The 24,364-nt window shown below is 42.3% G+C and overlaps 1 protein-coding gene across 1 annotated transcript in view; it reads right to left on the reverse strand.

Moving 5' to 3' along the window:
- The window catches only part of DCC (DCC netrin 1 receptor), a 1,217,792-nt gene that overhangs the window by 36,449 nt on the left and 1,156,979 nt on the right, over nt 1-24,364 (reverse strand). The window contains exons 25-27 of the mRNA XM_075328185.1: nt 23,969-24,085; nt 14,637-14,792; nt 571-783 (exon numbers count right to left, since the gene is read on the reverse strand). Coding sequence (XP_075184300.1) covers nt 571-783; nt 14,637-14,792; nt 23,969-24,085 — 486 coding nt within the window. The remainder of the gene's footprint in view (nt 1-570; nt 784-14,636; nt 14,793-23,968; nt 24,086-24,364) is intronic.

Raw genomic sequence — 24,364 nt, forward strand, 5'->3', positions numbered from 1 at the left:
GACTGGTGGTAATTGAAGGAAAGATGAATACGGCCAAGTACAGAGATACCCTGGAAGAAAACCTTTTCCAGAGTTCTCTTGACATCCGACTTGGCCAAAGGTTCACCTTCCAACAAGACAATGATCCTAAGTACACAACTAAAATAACAAAGGAGTGGCTTCAGAACAACTCTGTGACCATTCTTGACCGACCCAGCCAGAGCCCTGACCTAAACCCAATTGAGCATCTCTGGAGAGACCTGAATATGGCGTCCACCAACATTCACCATCCAACCTGACGGAACTGGAGAGGATCTGCAAGGAAGAATGGCCGTGTTGCCCCAAAGCTGTATATGGTGAGGTTATTTTGACGTTACTAAGGCTGTGTGTAGGATTCAGTCCTAGTAGACCTCAGAGTCTTACACATGTCTTTTCAGTGCAATTAAAGTACTTGTCCTACATGGAGAATCAAATCTTTTGGATAAAATTGACAAAGCTAAACCAATCCAATTTCAAAGGATTTGCTAATCTCTAAAAAAAAATGTTCTAAGTCAATGTCAGGACCTGTGAATAAAGAAAATCGAACATTACCTGCTTGCGATAAAAGTGACGTATAAGGGACTTTAGGTTCCATCGCAGACATCGGTGGAGGCAACAAGGGGTTGGCAAAACTCCGCAGTGGATGTGTCGGCCGGACGCAGGCAGTAGGGATTGTTCGGCTGGGAGCGTCCTCGCTGCTGGGGTGTTCTGGCTGCGTGTGGGAGATCATGGACGACTGCTGGGGCTGCTGAGTCTCATTCACTGCTGGAAAAAAATCAGTTCAACATATTTTAGTGACAAAAAGCCTATAAAAAATACATATTAATACCCATAAAATAGGAATAATAATACTAAAATATAACATAAACTGTGATGAATTAGAAGACGCATAGCTCACATTATTTCACTGCCTACAATAAGTATTATAGGTTAAATATGTTGTAAACCCCTTAAGGACTTAAGACCTTTTTGGCCTTCAAGACAACATTTTTGTTTTGTTTTTGCCTCCATTACATTTTTTCTTGTTTGTTAGAACAGCTTTAGAAAAATGTTTTCTTTTGCTCTCATGGAAGAAGCATGGAGTCTTAGGTAGTGATGGGTGGACCCCGACTGTAAAAGTTGAAAAGTTGCCGGGGTGCCGGACCTGGGCACGGGATTGCAGGTGTTTGATCTGGCACTCAAGAAATAAAATAAATAAATACATAAAATAAGAATGAAGCGAGTGCTTCATACGCACCAAGGCTCCGTCCGGCTGTAAACTGCTCTTGCTCGGCTGTATAATGCTCCTGCGGCCTCCCTGGGCCGCTCATCATTGCTCATGAATATTCACTGTTTTCCCTGCTTTCCCCTCCCACCCAGGCCTCTGTGATTGGTTGCAGTCAGACGCACCTCCAGCCTGTGTGACAGTGTCTTCCTGCAACCAGTCACAGGCGTTACCTGTGGGTCAGAATCATGATGAGCAGAGGATGAAACATCGTGGGTGCAGCTAATCTTAAGCCTCCTGCTTCAGGATTCATGAACCAGGAGGCTCAGGATAAACAGAGAAGGAAACATCGTGGGCGCAGAAATCTGCTCATTCCTCTCCCCCCACATCTAGGGGTCTTACACCCAGACCCTTGCTTCTATTTTAAACAAAAACTTAGAAAAAGAATGTTTATTCTAAACCGGGCTGCATTTTGAACACGCCCCCAATCACGTGACAAATTACATCATACCTAGAAGGAGCCTGTACATTCTAGCATCTACTGTTATTTTTAGTGCACGATCTAGACGCATGCAGCTTCGAAAGTGAATGTGCAACCTGAAAGCAGTGGCCTGCCATGACACGGAGCTTCTATCCCCCAATCCCTTCCACTAACATTTTTAATGCCCGGATTCTGGTTCCCAAAGACTTATATGGGTACCGGATTCTGGACTAGAACCGGATAGCAGGGTCTCGGTTATTTGTGAGTTCACCCATCTCTAGTTTTAGGCTATGTGCACATGCTCAGTATTTGGTACGGAAATTTTCTGCACCAAATCTGCATCGAGGTGTTTTTGGTACTATTTTTGCCTTACGTTTTCCATAAATTTTTCCATAATAAAGTCAATTGGTGGAAGGGTTGAAAAACGCAGGCAAAAATGCACCAAGAATTGACATACTGCAGATTATTTTCTGCACCAAATCTGCAAGGAAAAAAGAAGCAATGTGCGCATCAGACTTCTTGATTCTCATTGACTTTGCTGGCATAAGGATAAGGTTAAAATGTATATGAAAATAGATTTTGATATGAATAATATTTATTATTATTATTATTATTATTATTATTATTATTATTATTATAACAATAAATTCTATCATAATATTAATAATAATCCATTGTTATAATTATTATTACTACTACTACTAATAATAATACAAAAATATAATTATTGTTGTTATTATTATTGATAATAATAATAATAATAATAATAATAATACTTTTTTTCAAAAAAAACTTTAAAGCATTTTTTAGCCATTATTTTTTAGTTCTGTTTGACCATTTGTAAGTTTTTGGAAAGTATTTTGAAAAACAATTTGAAAAATTTGCCATTTCTTGCATGGTTATAACTTAGCTTTCTTAAATTTTTAAGGGGGGTGATTTTTATAGGCAATTCTACCTAAAAAAACACCTGAGAAAAGTTCTTATAAAACACCAAAACAACTTTGCTTTAGTTAGGCAACTTCTTGTAGCTCTTTCAAGCTTCGAAAGCCGTAAAGTGGCTAAAAGAAGGACAAGACCAGTCCATTCTTCTGGCAGCTAGTATGTTATTAATAAAATAAAAAAAAAAAAGCCACAAAAGGTATCTTACAAGACGTAAAAAAAGATTGCCAACGTCTTCCGTTTCAAAAAATGTGTGGGTTCACTGATGTCTAAGATATGCCATATGCACATACCCTCGGGAAGTTGTGAAAAAGTAGTTGGAAAGGAGAATATTCGGTTTTGTAACTTCTTGATGCCCAGCAGCTGGCGATCACCCCACCCCCATAGTTTCACCCATGTTTATAGTTATGTAAAAAGAGAAGGTGTGCAAAACTCTAATGTCAACAGCTTGGTTGACAATCCATGGAATGAATTTTTTTTAAAGGGGATGTCCATTCTAAAAACAAAATCACTTTCTCATCTCATTTTATGAGATAGATTTAGTAGAGGATCGTCTCTTAATTAGAGTAGGGATCAGATATAAAGATGAACTCCTCCTGTCCTGCATAACACAGTTGGACGTTGTGTAATACTTCACCTCTCGTTTGGGAGAGCTGTGGGAAAATGAAATACTTACTACCGGGTGTTGTGAATATCATCAGAGATGGTGCTGTTCCCAAAAGTGCTTCTGGGCTCCCTCTGGTGGCTAGTGCTGGTAGTAAGTCTGATTTTGCATCTGTCACTCAGACAGGTGTTGCAGATGATTGCTGCTTCAGGAAGCCTATGGAGTCCAGCCTGGTGGGATATAGGAAGGCAGTCTCTGTCTAACCTTTTCGGTGATAATTGTTTCTGCTTCATGTGAAAATGTCCTGAATTTTGTCCTCCAGCCTTTAGGTTTTTGCCTTTTCCTTTAGTTTTCTGTTTTGCCTTTTGGATTCTCCAGGAATGATTTCTACATCGATTTTTTTTTGTTGCTTTGCATTGGTTCTGTTCCCATGTCATCCTGAGTCTGCAGCTATGCCTGATAAGTATTTTGTTTTCTTAGTCTGGGCTTGGTTGAAGGCTGAATTTGCACTGATGGGCGTTTCTGCTTAATCTATGTCTTTTTCTAAATCAGTGTTTGAGAATATTCCCTTTTGTTTCTTGCAAGTGAATAAGTGCTCTTCCTGCACTATTTTTGGAGGGCGATTTATTCAAGCCAAAGAAAAAAAAACCCTGCTCAATGAATAATGATACTTAACTTTTTAGAAGATTAGAGGTGTTCCAGTAACCAAAAGCCCAGAATAGTGGACACATAGCAGCATTGCACGACGCATTTTCCCCCGGTCGTAATCCCACCGGGGTTCTTCCGGGGCTCCCACAATAGGGTGTAGAAAACCGGCCACAGTCTGCAATATGGTCACTCGGTACAATCACCGCCGCTGCTAAAACTGTTGGAGGCAATATTCCTTATATGTTGTATTTGGGACCAGACCAGGGCATTGTAGCTGCTGTTCACTCAGTGCTGATCTATGAGGGGACCCTTTGAGGTCATTATTAGATGTTCTGGATGCACTTAAGTCCTTTAGTTGTCCCCAGTATTGTCTGTTGTGTTTGGGAAATATCTGATTTTAAATAAAGTTGCAAGTTTTAAAGGGTTTTTTTTCTTTGGTTTGCTGCTAATCACCCTTATAACCATGTTTTGTAGTTTTGTATGGTTTTCAGGGCGATTTATTCCCAGCAAGAAAGGGAGTTTTTACTCCATGTTTGATCAGAAGTTTTGTATTTTTGTATTTCATGTGTTTTTGTAGTTTTGATCTTTTCTTTTATATTTGCATTTTCTATTTAAATGTATTTGCACAAGAGTTCCTGATATAGTGGGAGGAAAGATCGTGTGATCTTTAAGGGAATTTTTGATCATCAGGTGTTGGCATTATTCAGGGTCATCACTTACATCACCGTCATTATATAGTTTCATAGTTTCATAGTTTTTAAGGTTGAAGGGAGACTCTAAGTCCATCTAGTTCAACCCGTAGCCTAACATGTTGATCCAGAGGAAGGCAAAAAAACCCCAATGTGTCAAATAAGCTCCAATGGGGAAAAAAATTCCTTCCTGACTCCACATCCGGCAATCAGACTAGTTCCCTGGATCAACACCCTGTCATAAAATCCAATATACATAACTGGTAATATTATATTTTTCAATTAATGCGATCAGGCTCTGCTTAAATTTTACTTGTGAATCCCTCAATACAACATCATACGGCAGAGAGCTCCATAGTCTCACTGCTCGTACAGTAAAGAGTCCTCATCTGTGATTATGATTAAACCTTCTTTCCTCAAGACGTAGCGGATGCCCCCGTGTTCCAGTCGCAGGCCTAGGTGTAAAGAGATCTTTGGAAAGGTCTCTGTACTGTCCCCTCATATATTTATACATTGTGATTAGATCCCCCTAAGCCTTTGTTTTTCCTAACTAACTAACCCCAAGTTTAATAACCTGTCTTGGTATTGCAGCCCCCCCATTCCTCTAATAATCTAGGTCGCTCTTCTATCTACCTGTAAGATTATGCTATTTATAACCTTCTATACTTTTGCTAACAAGAAATGCATCCATTCCTCTCTTAAATTCATTCAGTGAGTTGGCCATCACCACTTCCTCAGGAAGAGAGTTCCAGAGCCTCACTGCTCTTACCGTGAAGAACCCTCTTCTATGCTGATGTAGGAATTTTCTTTCCTCCAATCGAAGAGAATGCCCCCTTGTTCTTGTCATAGTCCTTGGTACAAACAGATCATGGGAGAGATCTCTATATGGCCCTCTGATATATTTGTACATATTTATTAGGTCTCCCCTAAGTCTTCTCTTTTCTAGAGTAAATAGACCTAATTTTGATAACCTTTCCGTGTATTGTAATGCACCCATTCCATTTATTATTTTAGTAGCCCGCCTCTGAACCCTTTCAAGTTCAGTAATGTCTTTCTTCAGCACCGGCGCCCAAAATTGCACACAATACTCCAAGTGTGGTCTGACTAGTGATTTGTACAGAGGGAGAATGATGTTTTCATCTCGTGCCCCCAGACCTCTTCTAATGCATCCCATCACCCTATTTGCTTTGGTGGCTGCTGCCTGACACTGGGCACTCCAATTTAGATTCTTATTCACTAAGATGCCTAAGTCTTTTTCCATGTCTGATTTCCCCAGCAGTTTCCCATTTAGTAAGTAATTGTAGCATCTGTTTCTCCTTCCCATGTGCATAACCTTACACTTATCTGTGTTAAACCTCATTTGCCATTTTTCAGCCCAATTCTCCAATTTACTCAAGTCCATCTGTAGTTGCAAACTGTCCTCCTTTGTGTTAACTACCTTACATAGTTTTGTATCATCTGCAAATACTGATATTTTACTCTGTAAACCATCCACCAGATCATTAATAAATATATTAAATAGTAGGGGGCCCAATACAGACCCCTGTGGCACCCCACTAGTAACCCTGGCCCAATCTGAGTATGCACCATTAATAACCACTCTTTGTTTTCTACCACTAAGCCAGCTACCTACCCATCTACACACATTTTCCCCGAGCCCAAGCTTTCTCATTTTACTTAGCAGTCTTTTATGTGGGACAGTGTCAAATGCTTTACCGAAGTCGAGATAAATGACATCCAATGATTCTCCTCGGTCCATGTGAGAGCTTACATCCTCATAGAAGCTGATCAGGTTAGTTTGACAGGAGCGATCCTTCATAAATCCATGTTGATATGGAGTTAAACAGTTATTAACATTGAGACATTCCATAATAGTATCCCTTAAAAACCCTTCAAACATTTTACCCACAACAGATGTTAAGCTTACCGGCCTATAGTTTCCAGGTTCCCTTTTGCACCCTTTTTTGAATATTGGTACCACATTTGCTAGCCGCCAATCCAGTGGGGACTTTTACTTTACTTTGGGGCTGTTCTAAGACAAGTCAGGATTCCTCATTCCATCTTTGAGGTTAATTAGTTCTCCGGCGGTGACGAGGCATCTAGGTTTGTTAGGAACGCTCCACCACTACTTCTAGTTGTGTTTGTGTAGTCAGTGCATTTCAGCCAGCTAAGTTTCCAACTACTCTTCTATATTATCATCAACCTTTTTTTATGGGATTTTTGCAAGATCTTTTGCGGTCTCCTGACCACAACAACTGGGGTTTCCCAAAAGATTACAGCTGATCACTGGAGGTTTACTGTTAGATAATGAAAGGGAAGATAAATATCTAAACATAATTAAATAATGTTGATAGAAAAGTTCATCTATGCTATAAGACACCATATTAAAAATTACATACAGTAATTGGGGTCCTTCTAGGTAAGAATTGTAAGTTTCCCCTCTGATTTTGTGGCTTTTTTTATATGGAAAACTAACCCTTTAAATGATCCTTTATATAAGAGGTAGGTTTTTCTTGTTCGGGCCCCCCAAAATTCTTTAACTTGAACCGATCTCATCCGTTTCAAAGTAATTATTACAAAACGTAAAATTAATTGGTGTAAAATGATAGAAGAATGCAATTTGTAAAAGGAAAAGTAAGTACGCCGCTCGAATGACTCATAACAGGGCAGTGACTTCATTGCGGAGTAAGAAAGAAAAACACATAAAATAAGGTTTCACGGCCCTGGAGATAATACATCATCCTGGATATCGTACCGCCGCTCTCACCATAAAGGGTTTCATTGTCCCAATGACAATTGATTCTGTTTTATTCTAGTAATATACCAGATATGGGTTGATGCTTACCAATAAAACAGCGGCATATTTAACAAATTTTTATTTTTATTTAATTTTTTTTACTTTTTTCAGATTTTAAGTACGGTGGCTTTTATGGCTAATTGTTATCTTGTTTATCGCGGTTGTGATATTTAGATAATATTAGCTGGTTATGCAGATACTTATATTTTACCTACGGTTTATATGGAGTCATAATAGTCCTTCCTTTTTGTGTAGTCATTACTTTTTCACTTTTGTTTTACGTCTTTTTTTTTTTTGCTAAAAATCCATAATATCTGGCGTTGCGTAAATAAATAAAAGCAGTCTGTGCATTGCAGAAAGGCATTTTGATATAGTGCAGATACCGGTGTAATATCAAGTGGCATATCCTACCAGCGTGTGGGGTTTAGGAAACTGGAAAAACATTAATTTTCCTTTCGAAAGGGAATCTGTCATCAGGTTATTGCTAGCTCTTCTGAGAGCAGCATAATGTAGAGAAACAGACCCTGAATCCAGCAGTGTGTCACTTAGTTCAGTGGTTTCAGCAGCTGTGACACAATCAGAGTTTTTAGATGTAGCAGAGCTCATAAATCTAACCCCGCCCACACCACAGCTCTCAGTGCACATTGTCTATTGACAGTGAGCTGCTAAGCAAAGTTGGAGGAGGAGTTGGCCTAGGACTCACATGGGACCTAGTCCAGGTAGAGATAATCATTTGCTGATAAAATACTCAATGTTTTGAAACAACAGCACACAGCCTAATAAATGACACATCCCTGAAATCAATGTCTCAGACCCTGCCTAATGATGTCCTCGATTTACATATCACAAACGTGCTGACAGATTCTCTTCAAAATGGTCTACTAAATTCATGATATACCTGGGACAAACTCAAGACAGGTATCAGATCAGCCGACGTGTGCAGGGAAACATGCGGGCTTGACGTATGAGCCCGCATCAAAGGCAGGAACATGATCGTGAACGTACCAGAACATCCTAGGTCGTGAATTGGTTAAAAACATATCTGCTGCAGACCAATCAGTTTTCACAATGCTGAGTCCTGTATACCCCAGTCCATACTGCTGATAGACAAATTTCTGTGTACACTGTGCATAGACAGAAAGCTGCCAATCAGTGATGAGGGCAGCATTGGACTACTTGTCAGCAGGTTTACTAGTCCCTTTAATGATAATCTCCTGCTGATTAAACATTGATTTTATAAATATAATAGCAAGCAGCACAGTAGGTGACACATTGCTGGAATCAGGGTCTCTGTCACTTACATGTGGTGAAATATTTCCTTTAAAGGGAACCTTTCACCAGTTTTGGGGCCTATAAGCTGCGGCCACTACCAGTGGGCTCTTATATACAGCATTTTAACATGCTGTATATAAGAGTCCAGGCCGCTGTGTAGAACATAAAAAAACACTATAATACTTAGGGCGGCTGGCTTTGCACGTTGCGACATTGCACGTGCGATGTCGATGGAGTCAAATCGAAAGTGACGCACATCCGGCGTCGCAGTCGATATCGCAACGTGTAAAACCTTTTTGATACGATGAACGAGCGCAAAAGCGTCGTTATCGTATCATCGCTGCAGCCTCCGACATTTCCATAATGCCGATGCAGCGACAGGTGCGATGTTGTTCCTCGCTCCTGCGGCAGCACACATCGCTGTGTGTGAAGCCGCAGGAGCGAGGAACTTCACCTTACCTGCCGCCGGCTGCAATGAGAAGGAAGGAGGTGAGCGGGATGTTTAAATCCTGCTCATCTCCGCCCCTCCACTTCAATTAGCCGCCTGCCGTGTGACGTCGCTGTGATGCCGCACAACCCGCCCCCTTAGGAAGGAGGCGGGTCGCCGGCCAGAGGGACGTCGCACGGCAGGTATGTGCGTGTGAAACTGCCGTAGCGATAATAATCGCTACGGCAGCTTTCACTAGATATTGCACGTGCGACGGGGGCAGGAATATCGCTGCAGCATCGGTAACACATTGTTACCGATGTCGCAGCGTGCAAAGCCCGCCTTACCTAGGAGGTCGCTCCGGTGCACAACACCAAGGGGGCGTTCCGATGCAGAATAAGATGGGTGGCATTGTTCTCCGGCACAGGTGCCTCCTCTTTCAGCCAACTTGGTCTTCCTTCTTCTGAAGCCGGCGTGCATGACACGTCATACATCATACACACTCGCCAGCACTGAGGTCTTGCGCAGGCGCACTTTGATCTGCCCTGCTGAGGACAGATCAAAGTATTGTAGTGTGCCTGCGCAGGACCTCCATACCGGCCTGTGTATATGACGTAGATCGCGCCATGGATGCCCGCTCCAGAAGAAAGAAGACCAAGATGGCCGAAAGAGGAGGCACCGGTCTCGGAGAACGACGCCACCCATCTTATTCTGCACCGGAATGCCCCCTTGGTGAGTATTATAAAGTGTTTTTTACATTCTACACAGTGGCCTGGGCTCTTATATACAGCATGTTAGAATGCCGTATATAAGGGCCCAGTGGTGGTGGCCGCAGCTTCTAGGCCCCAAAACTGGTGACAGGTTCCCTTTAACAAACATTGGGGGAGAGAAGAGTGGACACACCAGTATTGGAATGAACTGTATGTTTGAAGCAACATTTTATGGAATGGCCAAGGTCAAAACTTGCATATAGGGTGTAAGTTTAGTGGCCGCCCCCCTTATTGTATCCATATAATGATGCATAAGTATTATTAATGGGACATTAAAGGTGGGGGCCCTATTAGATAGTAGGCGGGGGCCCTGGTTGCCTGGGGGCTCTGAAGCATCAAGTTTAGTGCGGCGGATAATAGCTTTTAACTACGTGGAACTTTATTTTTTCCTACTGTACTACCCGGCTTCGCCCAGGTTAATAACTGTTGTTAACAAAATAGAATGTATTAACATTCCCGGGATAGTAACTGTCTCTGTTTCTCTCCCATTCTCTGTCTGTCTCCCCCTCTATATATATCTCTTTGTCTCTCTCTATCTCTTTGTCTGTCTGTCTCTTTCCCTGTCTGTCTCTGACTGTCTCTGTCTCTTTCTCCGTCTGTCTCTATCTCTTTCCCTGTCTGTCTATCTATCTCTGTCACTTTCCCTGTCTGTCTCTTTCCTTACTGTCTCTTTCCCTCTCTTTCCCTGTCTGTCTCTTTCCCTCTCTTTCCGAATCTGTCTTTTTCCCTCTTTCCCTCTGTCTCTTTCCCTGTGTCTGTCATTTTGTCTGTCTCTTTACCTGTCTTTGTCTGTCTCTTACCCTGTCTGAATCTTTCCCTTTCTTTCCCTGTCTGTCTGTTTCCCTGTGTCTGTGTCTGTCTCTTTGTCTGTGTCTATCTCTTTCCCTGTCAGTCTGTCTCTTTGTCTTTGTCTGTCTCTTTGTGTCTGTCTCTTACCCTGTCTATGTCTGTTTCTTACCCTGTCTGTGTCTGCCTCTTCCCTGTCTGTCTGCCTCTTTCCCTGTCTGTGTCTGCCTCTTTCCCTGTCTATGTCTGCCTCTTTCCCTGTCTGTGTCTGTCTCTTTCCCTGGCTCCATTGTTACACACCAACATTCCATATAAGGGCGTGGCTGCGCATTCTTCTGAAGTTCTGGCTGCACTGTGGCTCCCAGCTCCATTTGCTTTAATTGATGCAGGTTTATTGGCGAATAACTTTAAAGCGCGGGGTTAAAATTTCCCCTCAAAACATAGCCTATGACGCTCTCGGGGTCCACACGTGTGAGTGTGCAACATTTTGTGGATGTAGCTGCGACGGTGCAGATGCCAATCCCGGACATACACACACACACACACACACACACATTCAGCTTTATATATTAGATTTTAGTGTGATATATCTTAAGTTTGCTCTTAGAATTTGGAGTTGATTTTCAGTTTTATGTTAATTTTTCTCCCATCCGCCATATATTTTTTTCCCATTGCATCTACTATCAAAGCTTTGAGATTCTTACAAGAGCACTTGAAAGAAGCCGAAACTGCACTAAGACAGAAAAAAAAAAGTAATTTGTGACGGCTTCGTCACAAAACCTTCCACCGATAAAACCCAATTTTTTTTTTTTCCCTTGTCTTACAATATTTTCTCTTGTTGAGCTTTGTAGTCTTTAAGGTGTTCGCTGTAACAGCCATCATCACTATCGAAACAAGCCCGGCTTGGCTTTTAGAAAAAGCAATTTGCTTGCTGTAAAAATGTTATACAGTTTGCGGAGCTGTTTGTTTCCAAGGCCGGTGAGCATTTCACCATGCAACTTTGAAGTTTTTTTTTCTTTTGAAGGTGTAATGTGTCACCGTGGTAGGCATCGCTTGCATCATCATCTGACTGCTCTGCCTTTGATGTGAACTCGGAACCAGAGACTTTTTACCGTCTATTACAATCTCTATTCAATTATGTTTCCTAAGTCGGCAAAATTAATGGTTAAAGCACCTTAAAGGGGAGTTCTCAAATATTTCGGTTTGATTGTATTATTTTATCCTTCTAATCGTCCTTAAATTACAATTTTGGGTCAAGATTTCGTTTACCTCTGTGTATTTCCATTCCTCTGTGGTTCCTCCTACAAATATGAAGAAATGGACTAGATGTGACAAATCCTTGTCAAAGGGGTGTGTCCCGACACCATCTGCAAATTGTCTCTTCAGGGAGGATGGAGACAAATTCTAGCGCCACCTATTGGAGGTAGCAATCCTAAAAGTCAAAAGTGACCCTTTAACGAGCCTTGTTATATGACTTAGGATTTATGCCAGATCAGAACTTCAATTTGCAGACACAGTGTTTTGGGATGGTTGTCCCTCATCAGTGCAAAGTATCAGCTCTGATCTGGCTGTATGAGAAGCTAAGGCGAGGTCTAAAGGGAAAGCTATTCTCCTTGCGGAGACTCACATGCCATTCCAGCATGCCAATGGTGAGAAGTAGAGTTGAGCGGACTTCTAATAATCTGGGTCCGGCGGATCCGTCGCGGGTTGGAAAAGAAGTCCGGATCCGATTCGCGGATCCAGGACAAGAGTGAGAGCGCGCGAGAGAGAGAGAGAGAAAAAAAATAAATAAATAAAATAAAGAATAAAATAAATACCGGATCCGGATCGTGCAGCTGGATTCCCGCGTCCGGGTCGAACTCGGATCGGACACTGAAACCGCGCGGATCCGGATTTTTACAGTTCGGGTCCGCTCAACACTAGTGAGGAGACTTTAAGCCGCAATGCTCCTCTGGGAATATGCAAACTGTCTCTTCAGTGAGGAAGTAGACAAACTCTAGTACCACGTATTGGGAGTAGCAATCAAAAAAGTCAAAAATGACCCTTTAATGAGCCTTATAATATGACTTAGGATTTATGCAGATCAGAACCTCAATCTGCAGACACAGTGTTTCAGTGGCTGTAGAGTTCGTCTTCTTCCTCACAGTGTGGGGTACAACCTTTTGACCTGTCCCCCTCCTCTATCTTGGATCTCATCTTTAAGCTCCGGGGTCTGTGTCTTCTGTCCCCTGACTCCACTCACCTTTGTCCAATTCAGGTCCCTGAAGGCTCTGTAGCCAGACGACTCTCCAAGCCCGCTGGGGTGAGCCGTAGGCTCTGAACCTCTCAAGAACACCTCAGTGTTCCCTGACTGGCCCTAGTACCGAGGTCCCGTCTTCTCACACTTGAACCCTATTCTAGACTGGCTCCTCTTGAGACCTTCCAACCATCCTCTTTCCCGCATCTATCACTCCCTCTTTAACCCTATCTCTTCCATTCTGCAGCTATCTCAGGTGGCGCCTTTGGTAACAGTCCCGCTCTACTGTATCTGAAACCTGCACCCAGCTAGCAGCACAGCATATTAACATACGCAATCAGTACTTAATATAAAACATATAAAACACTGAGTACATAACATAACAGGTCAAGCCCACCTCCTGCCACCTCCAACTCAAAAATATTTCCTGGATTTGTACATTCCTTTCCAAAGAATCTACAAAAACGCTAGTGCATGCCCTTATTATCTCCCGCCAGGACTATTGCAACCCCCTGCTATGTGGCCTCCTTTCAAACAGTCTCGCACCCCTACAATCTATTCTAAACTATGCTGCCTGACTAATCCACTTGTTCCCCTGCTACTCCCTGACCTCTCCTCTCTGCCAATCCCTTCACTGGCTACCCATTGCCCAACAAATCCAGTTTAAAACCCTAACCATGGCCTACAAAGCCATCCACAACCTGTCTCCTCTTTACATCTGTGACCTATGCTCCCAGTACTTACAAGCACGTAACCTTCAATCCTCACAAGATCTCCTTCTCTACTCCCCTCAAATCTTCTCTTCTCACCATCGCATCCAAGATTTCTCCCGTACATTCCCCATACTCTGGAATGTTCTGCTATAGCATATCAGATTCTAGCCTACCTTGGAAAGCTTCAAAAGGAACCTGAAGACCCACCTTTTCCGACAAGTCTACAACCGGTAGTGACCCTCAGTCCTCTATAGTGCCGCACAACCATCTCCTCCCCCACCTACGTATCCTCACCCATCCCTTGTAGACTGTGAGCCCTCGGAGGCAGGGACCTCTCTCCTCCTTGTGGGCAGGGTCCTCTCTCCTCCTGTAGACTGTGAACCCTCGGGGGCAGGATCCTCTCTCCTCCTGTAGACTGTGAACCCTCGGGGGCAGGGTCCTCTCTCCTCCTGTAGACTGTGAACCCTCGGGGGCAGGATCCTCTCTCCTCCTGTAGACTGTGAACCCTTGGGGGCAGGGTCCTCTCTCCTCCTGTAGACCGTGAGCCCTCGGGGGCAGAGTCCTCTCTCCTCGCGGGCAGGGTCCTCTTTCCTCCTGTAGACTATGATCCCTTGCGGCCAGGGTACTCTTTCCTCCTGTTGACTGTGAGCCCTCGCAGGCAGGGTCCTCTCTCCTCCTGTAGACTGTGAGCCCTAGGGGGCAGAGTCCTCTTTCCTCCTGTAGACTCTGAGGCCTCGGGGGCAGGGTCCTCTCTCCTCGCGTACAGGGTCCTCTTTCCTCCTGTAGCCTATGATCCCTTGCCGCCAGGGTACTCTTTCCTCCTGTTAACTGTGTGCCCTCACGGGCAGGGTCCTCTTTCCTCCTGTACCAGTCTGTGTCTTGTTTTGTTTATTATTATTGTACTTGTCCATAATATGTATACCCCTTTCACATGTAAAGCGCCATGGAATAAATGGCGCTATAATCATTATTAATAATAATAATAAAAATAATCATATTAATACTACATTACACCAGATTTAACATTACATCCTGCAAACTTTCTTTCTTACCTCGACTAGTTGTGAACCCCCGTTCCACCGATAGAGTAGGGAAAGGAACAGGACGGAGCGTAAACTGCGGATGGGGATATACACAGGTCGGCGATGGAAGTATTCCCGGATACTGGGCGCTTTCTAACGTGGGCACTGGTATGGCACTGACAACCGCTGCAATAAGAACATAAATCATCCTGTAGCATAATATAGCAGTATAATAAGATAATATAGCAATATACAAGCTTAGAGTCTCATAAACGCTCATGCACAGTATTACAAGAGTATCCAAGAAATATTAGTGTCAAATGAATACGATCCAGTCTTTCCAGCTAATGCAATGAATCCTCGCACTTCCCCACCCGCAATGTAGATATGATGTAAAATAAAGTGCCGGCTCTACCGATTCTAATTTATATTTATGGGAAATCAATCAATATTACATTGCTTCATAACAGTTTTTTTTCTAGGTCATTATTCCGTGACCGGATCTGATGGAAAATCTGTATAAAAATTCCGCAGGTTGTTGACAATTGAATTTTGATGTGACACTAATGTTAAGAGTTTGGGATTCTGAATGTTCAAACAAATCACGTTGAGTTTTTACAACTCCGCAGTCCTACATCACAGAAGCAATTTACTGTGCGCCGTCAGCTTTTATATGCAGCCAACGAATGCTGTAACATTGGGGGAAAAAAAAAGAGATAAACAAAACAGATTTGGCCTCCGCCTGCCACTATATTTTCATGTGATATTGTGCGCATTGTCTCCTACTAGACGCTCGCTGAAATGTATTACTAGAGAAGAAAGGGAGAAAATTGAATTATCCTAAGTTATTGTCACCGGCGTGTCAACATAAAAACAATTTTCCATCCGAGCTCGGTATTATTAGTCTTTTGTGAGACAAGGTTTTGAAATATTATATTGTTTTTAGGATTTCGCATGACATGTTATATGGTAGTGCGAGCGCTAGACTATGGCTCCACAAAGGGTTACCCTTAATTCACGGGAAAATTGGGGCAAGACCACAACTCGAATACAGCCCCGATGAGAAGTCTACATGATGAGCTACCAGCAGCCAAACCCTCCAGTGGAGCAGTGGCCTTCAAGAGTTGTACCCAGACAAAGCCAAACATCTCAGTGGGTGGCTTATCTCACCTGAGAACTTATGGATTGGATATACTGGATTTCAACATGCCCAATAGCTCTTCTTACCAGTATCAGCCTTACACGGTTGGCTGCTCCTGCTATCAATAGATTTGGCCGAAATCTGTCTAACATGTATGGCCACATTTACTCTTCAACTTTAGACTCCTCTCGAAATGGGTTATCTCACCTGGAAATTTATGGATTGGACATACTGGATTTCAACATGCCCAATAGCTCTTTTTACCAGTATCAGCCTTACACGGTTGGCTGCTCCTGCTAAAATCAATAGATTTGGCCGAAATCTGTCTAACGTGTATGGCCACATTTACTCTTCAACTTTAGACTCCTCTCGAAGTGGGTTATCTCACCTGGGAATTTATGGATTGGACATACTGGATTTCAACATGCCCAATAGCTCTTTTTACCAGTATCAGCCTTACACGGTTGGCTGCTCCTGCTAAAATCAATAGATTTGGCCGAAATCTGTCTAACGTGTATGGCCACATTTACTCTTCAACTTTAGACTCCTCTCGAAGTGGGTTATCTCACCTGGGAATTTATGGATTGGACATACTGGATTTCAACATGCCCAATAGCTCTTTTTACCAGTATCAGCCTTACACGGTTGGCTGCTCCTGCTAAAATCAATAGATTTGGCCGAAATCTGTCTAACGTGTATGGCCACATTTACTCTTCAACTTTAGACTCCTCTCGAAGCGGGTTATCTCACCTGGGAATTTATGGATTGGACATACTGGATTTCAACATGCCCAATAGCTCTTTTTACCAGTATCAGCCTTACACGGTTGGCTGCTCCTGCTAAAATCAATAGATTTGGCCGAAATCTGTCTAACGTGTATGGCCACATTTACTCTTCAACTTTAGACTCCTCTCGAAGTGGGTTATTTCACCTGGGAATTTATAGATTGGACATACTGGATTTCAACATCCCCAATAGCTCTTTTTACCAGTATCAGCCTTACACGGTTGGCTGCTCCTGCTATCAATAGATTTGGCCGAAATCTGTCTAACGTGTATGGCCACATTTACTCTTCAACTTTAGACTCCTCTCGAAGTGGGTTATCTCACCTGGGAATTTATGGATTGGACATACTGGATTTCAACATGCCCAATAGCTCTTTTTACCAGTATCAGCCTTACACTGTGGCCGGTCCTACTAAAACCAATAGATCTGGATGACATTTGTCTGACATGTATGGCCACCTTTACACTTAAATTTTAGACTTTGCCCGCTGTGGATTATCTCACCACAGTACTTAGGGATGGGACATGTTGGAATTCAGCATGCACAATCCTTTTTACTGGCATCAGAACACCCCCAATAAATGAGTGACCAGTCCTCCTAAAATCATTGGATCTGGATGACTTTTATCTAATGTGTATTGCCGTTATTTATCTCACCTGAGAGTAAAATGATTGGACATACTGGATTTCAACATGCCCAGTAGCTCTTTTTATCAGTATCAGCATTACACTGTTAGCTGTTCCTGCTAAAATCAATAGATCTGGATGACTTGTCTAATGTGTATGGCAATCATTTATCTCACCTGAGAGCATAAGGATTGGACCTACTGGATTTCAGTATGCCCAATAGCTCTTTTTACCAGTATCATCAGTACAGTGTTATCCGGTCCTACTAAAAATCAACAGATTTGGCCAACATTTGTCTAATGGGTATGGTCATCTTTACACTTCAACTGTAGACTCCTCTGAAGGTGAATTATCTCCCCCGAGGACTTATGGATGGGACATGTTGGAATTCAGGATGTACAATCCTTTTTACTGGCATCAGAACACCTCCATTAATTGACTGACCAGTCCTGCTAAAATCAATGGATCTGGATGTCTAATGTGCATGGTCGCCATTTTAACATCAAACACCACTGGCAACAGCTTATTTCACCTGAGAGCATAAGGAATGGACATACTGGATTTCAACATGCCAAATAGCCCTTTTTACCAGTATCAGTATTACACTGTTCTCAGGTCCTGCTAAAATCAATAGATTTGGCCGAAATATGTCTAACTTGTATGGCGATCTTTACATTTCAATTTTAGATTCCTCTGGTGGCGGCCGGTATCCCACCTGAGAGCTTATGGATTGGACATGTTGGTATTCAACATGCACAATATGCACAATCCTTATTTTTACTGGCATCATAAATGACTGATTAGTCCCGGTAAAATCAATGGACTTGGATGACTTTTGTCTAATGATATGGCCACTTTTACATTTTGACTTCAAAATACCTCTGGCAACAGCCTATATCACATGAGAACAGAAGAAATGAACATGTTGTATTTTAACATGCTCAATCCTTTTTTATAGTGACAAACTCGTTATATGACTTTCTAGTCCCACTAAAGTCAATGGCTTTGAATGACTTTTGTCTAATGTGTCTTGTCACCTTTACACTTAAACTTCAAAACACCACTGACAGTAGCTTATCTCATCTGAGAATATAAGGATTAGATATTTTGAATGTTAATATGCTCAATCCTTCTTTTTGCCTGCATCTGGATAGCCCCATTATATGCACTAGGCAGCCCTACTGAATTTGATGGACCTTTGTCTAATGCGTCTGGCCACTTTGAGTTCAGATTTCAATTGATGAGGCAGAATCTATGCCCAAATCTAAGGATGTTTTATGTAAAGAAGTGTACTACACATGCTAAAATTACATGTGGAGCTTTTCTGGTGCCACTCGTCAATTTTTTGAAAAACAGTTATTCAAAAAAGAAATAAAGTTCTGAAATATCTCTTAAAAAGTCTGAAGATGAAGGTGGTTTAAGAGTGGAGTCATCCTTGTCGTTCAAATTAGGAAGTCCTAAAACATCAGAAAATTTTCTCTGAGACCCAAAGTTGAAAATCTTTACTCCAAAACTGGGTCAAGAGTTTACCTAGTGTCATCCAATTATCCAATGAGGGTCAAGAGTTTACCTAGTGTCATCCAATTATCCAATGCGGGTCAAGAGTTTACCTAGTGTCATCCAATTACCTAGTGTCATCCAATTATCCACTAAGGGTCAAGATTTTACCTAGTGTCATCCAATTATCCAATACGGGTCAAGAGTTTACCTAGTGTCATCCAATTATCCAATGAGGGCCAAGAGTTTACCTAGTGTCATCCAATTATCTAATGCAAGTCAAGAGATTACCTAGTGTCATCCAATTATCCAATGAGGATCAAGAGATTACCTAGTGTCAACCAATTATCCAATGAGGGTCAAGAGATTACCTAGTGTCATCTAATTATCCAATGCAAGTCAAGAGTTTACTTAGTGTCATCCAATTAGGGTCAAGAGTTTACCTAGTGTCATCCAATTATTTATTGTGGGTCAAGAGTTTACCTAGTGTCAACCAATTACCTAGTGTCATCCAATTATCCACTAAGGGTCAAGATTTTACCTAGTGTCATCTAATTATCCAATGCGAGTCAAGAGTTTACCATGTGTCATCCATTTATCCAATGAGGGTCAAGAGTTTACCTAGTGTCATCCCATTATCTAATAAGGGTCAAGAGCTTACTTAGTGTCATTCAATTCCCCAATGCAAGTCAAGAGTTTATCTAGTGTCAGCCATTTATCCAATGAGGGTCAAGAATTTACCTAGTTGCATCCAATTAGGGTCAAGAGTTTACCTACTGTCGTCCAATTATCCAATGCGGGTCAAGAGTTTACCTAGTGTCATCAAATGATCCAATGGGGGTCAACAGTTTACCTAGTGTCATCCAATTATCCAGTGCAGGTCAAGAGTTTACCTATTGTTAAATTATCCAAGAAGGTGAAATATGACATCTTAATTTACCACTTTTGGCCATTTCTTTGAGCTAGCTGTTGGTCATCCCAAACCCCTGTACACATGCACACTCAGCTTGGGCAAGCATACATGTGTTTTCATTAGAAGAGAGGAGAATGTTGATGTCAGATATCATTGACAGTAGCTTATGAAGCCTGAAAACAAAAGGATTGGGCATATAGAAATCCAGTTGCCTGATCCTTCTCTTCTTAGCCATTTGCCTGGAAAGAATTGTAAATCCGCAATAAATAGAGTTCATAAATCTTCTGTATGGCTGATATCACACATGACATTAAGGTACTGTATATTGGGTAGACTTGAGCATCAGGATATATGTGACAAAATATTTAAATTCAATTGAAAAAACTATATTTTTTAGATTTTTTTCCCCATAATAAAATGTCATAATTGTATTTGTGTTTATTTCTTCTCTGTAAAATAAATATCTATATTTTGGCTTTAATTCTGATTGAATGTTATATACTCCTCATATTTCTTCAAATCAAACCTAATTGCTATTCATTTTGCTGAACAATGGAAGATTCGTCTCTATTGTCCTTGGCATGAACTCATAAAAAATTGATTTCCTCACTCTCTCAAGGCCAAGGGATCCATATCCGGCTTTACTTGACCCCATTAGTTGGCTTTTCCCCATTACATCATAGCATTGTGCATGTTAGTCTTCTTAAGAATGAAATATTGCTGCCTTTTACGCTGGCAAAAAAGTGTCGACCGGGGCGTTACAAGAAGAAAAAAAGAAGTCGGAGCTTGTAAACAACCGAAGTCAACCGTGTCGATAATATTTAAAAGCTTAATGAGCGTAAAGATGAAGAGTTCTAGAGCTTTCATCAATGTAAACCTTGTACACAGCGAGTCTTGCTCTCATTTGAGAAGCGGATACATTGTATCCAGTGTAGAAAACGCTCTGTGAGCTAAACACATCAGCAGCAGATGAACAGATCTCTCGGCTGGTTTACTACAACGTATCAGTCTGGAATCTGGGCTGTTTAGCTCACAGAGCATTGCCTCTGCAGTTTACTACAATGTATCAGTTTGGAATCTGGGCTGTTTAGCTCACAGAGCATTGCCTCTGCAGTTTACTACAATATATCAGTTTGGAATCTGGGCTATTTAGCTCACAGAGCATTGTCTCGGATAGTTTACTACAATGTATCAGTCTGGAATCTGGGCTGTTTAGCTCACAGAGCATTGTCTCGGCTGGTTTACTATAACGTATTAGTTTGGAATCCGGGCTGTTTATCTCACAGAGCATTGTCTCAGCTGGTTTACTACAATGTATCAGTCTGGAATCTGGGCTGTTTAGCTCACAGAGCATTGTCTCAGCTGGTTTACTACAATGTATCAGTCTGGAATCTGGGCTATTTAGCTCACAGAGCATTGTTTCGGCTGGTTTACTACAATGTATCAGTCTGGAATCTGGGCTGTTTAGCTCACAGAGCATTGTTTCGGCTAGTTTACTACAATGTATCAGTCTGGAATCTGGGCTTTATAGCTCGCAGAGCATTTTCTCGGCTGGTTTACTACAATGTATCATTCTGGAATCTGGGCTGTATAGCTCACAGAGCATTGTCTCGGATGGTTTACTATACTGGATTAGTTTGGAATCTGGGCTGTTTAGCGCACAGAGCATTGTATTGGCTGGTTTACTACAATGTATCAGTCTGGAATCTGGGCTGTTTAGCTCACAGAGCATTTTCTCGGCTGGTTTACTACAATGTATCATTCTGGAATCTAGGCTGTTTAGCTCACAGAGCATTGTCTCAGCTAGTTGAATTCAATGTATCAGTCTAGAATCTGGGCTGTTTAGCTCACAGAGCATTGTCTCGGCTGGTTTATTACAATGTATCAGTCTGGAATCTGGGCTATTTAGCTCACAGAGCATTGTCTTGGCTGATTTACTAAAATGTATCAGTCTGGAATCTAGGCTCTTTAGCTCACAAAGCATTTTCTCAGCTGGTTTACTACAATGTATTAGTCTGGAATCTGGGCTGTTTAGCTCACAGAGCATTATCTCGGCTGGTTTACTACAATGTATCTGTTTGGAATCTTGGCTGTTTGGTTCATAGAGCATTCATTGCCTCAACTGGAAAAACAATCGCTACAATATTTTTTACTTCAGATGTCTGTGATGAAATTTCTGTTAAAGGGGTTGTCCGGGATTGGAAATGGATGGCTGTTTTTTTTGGGGTGGGCTAAAAACAGTCCTACACTTCTCCACAGCTCCTGTGTGGCATTGCAGCATGACAAAGCAACAAGGCTACAGTACCCGACACCACACCTTTGGACTTGTGCATTAATATTTTTAGAAGAAAGCAGCCATGTTTTTCTTATCCTGAACAATCTTTTGACATGAATGAACACTGAGCCATCCATAGTTGAAACTGACCCTTTACCACCAGGATTCTCCATAGACTTTTACCTGCTATTTAAAAGGGAACCAGTCACCAGGTTTTTCCAATTTAAACTAAAGCCACCATCATTATCTGCTCTATTACCACAGTCCATCAACCTGTATCTAAGCCCCAACTTCCCCTGTATATTCCAGAAAATATGCCTTATATTATTGGGATATGGTGTTGTTCGCTTTAATGGGTGTCTTTTTTATTTTCTTGGCACCTCTTCAATCCTTGCAGCTGCAGTTCTCCTGGCTTAGACCTGCGCAGGCGCATTATCCTACTAACGTCCTTTAATTTACCAGTGCTGGCAATCTATTAACTTGGAAGTGAAGTTGTTGCCGATGCATGCGCAGTACAAAACATAGTAGGGCAGATTATAGCGCACCTGTGCACTTACTCTATGCTCTATCCTACTAAAGCCCAGTAATGCACCAGTGCCAGTAATCTATTAACTCGGAATTGAGGTTGATGCTGATGCATTTGCAGTACAAGACATAGTAGGGTAGATGGTAGCGCACCTGCGCACTTGCTTTATACTCTATCCTACTAAAGTCCTGTAAAGCACCAATGCCGGAAATCTATTAACTCGGAAGTGAGTTGTTGCCGACTCATGTGCAGTACGAGACATAGTAAGGCAGATCGTAGAGCCCATGTGCTGTATGCTCTACTCTACTAAAGTCCCGCAATGCACCAGTGCCGGAAATCTATTAACTTGGAAGTGAGGTTATTGCCGACGCATGTGCAGTATGAGACCTAGTAGGGGAGCTCATTGAGCCCCTGCACAGGCGCTATGCTATGCTCTACCCTACTAAAGTCATGTAATGCACAAGAGCTGAAAATCTATTAACTCAGAAGTGATGTTGGTGCCGACGCATGCGCAGTACAAAACATAGTAGGGTAGGTCATAGAGCCCCTGTGCACTTGCTTTATACTCTATCCTACTAAAGTCCTGTAAAGCACCAGTGCCGGCAATCTATTAACTCAGAAGTGATGTTGGTGCCGACGCATGCGCAGTATGAGACATAGTAGGGCAGATCATAGAGCACCTGCACAGGCACTTTATGCTCTATCCTACTAAAGTCCTGAAATGTACCAGTACCAGGAATTTAGTAACCCGGAAGTGAAGTTGTTGCCAATGCATGCGTAGTAGGGTAAATCAAAGAGAACCTGCACAGGTGCTCTATCATACTAAAGTCCTTTAAGCGTCAGTGCTGGCAATGTATTAACTCGGAAGGGAAGTTGGTGCCGACGCATGCGCAGGACGAGACATAGTAGGGCAGATTATAGCGCCGCTGTGCTGGCTCCCCATGCTCTATCCAACTAAAGTCCTGCAATGCGCCAGTGCTGGCGATCTATTAACCCGATAGTGAAGTTGGTGCCGACGCATGCGCAATATGAGACGTAGTAGGGCAGATTATAGAGCCCCTGCGCAAGCGCCCTATGTTCTATCCTACTAAAGTCCTCCAATGCGCCAGTGCCGGCAATCTACTAACCCGATAGTGAAGTTGGTGCCGACACATGCGCAATACGAGACGTAGTAGGGCAGATCATAGAGCCCATGTGCCACGCTTCAACTGCGCATGTACATGATTTGCAGCTACCTGTGGATGACATAGGATGCATCATCCAGATCAATCAAAGCAGGAGGCAGCTGCAGGGATTGAGGAGGCGCCAAGAAATGACAACCTTTGGATTGGACTGCGCCGTATCCCACGGACACATAAGGCCATTTTTGGAATATGCAGGAGGAGTTGAGGGCTTGGATACAGTTTGATGAACAGCGAAAATAGAGCATTTAGGGTGGTGGCTTCAGATTTTATTGGGATAATAAGTCATGGTAGTCTAACATGAAATCCATTTCAAAGTTTATCTTCTGTCAGGATGAGTCCAACAAGATGCAAATGATCAAATATGAGTTCAGCAGGTTACTGGTGTGAGACATGGAGCAGATGCAGGACACTTACGGGCATTGTTGGACTGTGAATCCATTGGAATCATGAGTTTGGCTCGTGTGGCTCTACGTGCCGCTAGAGATCTTTCTAGAGTCGAAATGTTACTTCCAGCCTCATCCGTGTCCGGCCCTGTAGACAGAAGATCAGTTACGATGGGATACCTGACAATATTTCTACAAACTACTTCTATATAGTAGACTTGAGAATGGGTTTTCAATGAATCTGACAGCAGTGGTGACCCAGCAATAGTGGCAGACCATGTGGCCACCAAAGTTCTGTGATTAGAGGGTAGATCAGACCAAATAGAAGTGCCCCCTCCCCAATTGCCCAGGGTCTCAATATAAATGGTATATGCATCTTCAGGATACAGTTGAACACCTCTGCTCCACCATTCAGCCTGTGTGTCTG

This window comes from Anomaloglossus baeobatrachus, chromosome 1, assembly GCF_048569485.1.
Source record: "Anomaloglossus baeobatrachus isolate aAnoBae1 chromosome 1, aAnoBae1.hap1, whole genome shotgun sequence".
NCBI lineage: Eukaryota > Metazoa > Chordata > Amphibia > Anura > Aromobatidae > Anomaloglossus > Anomaloglossus baeobatrachus.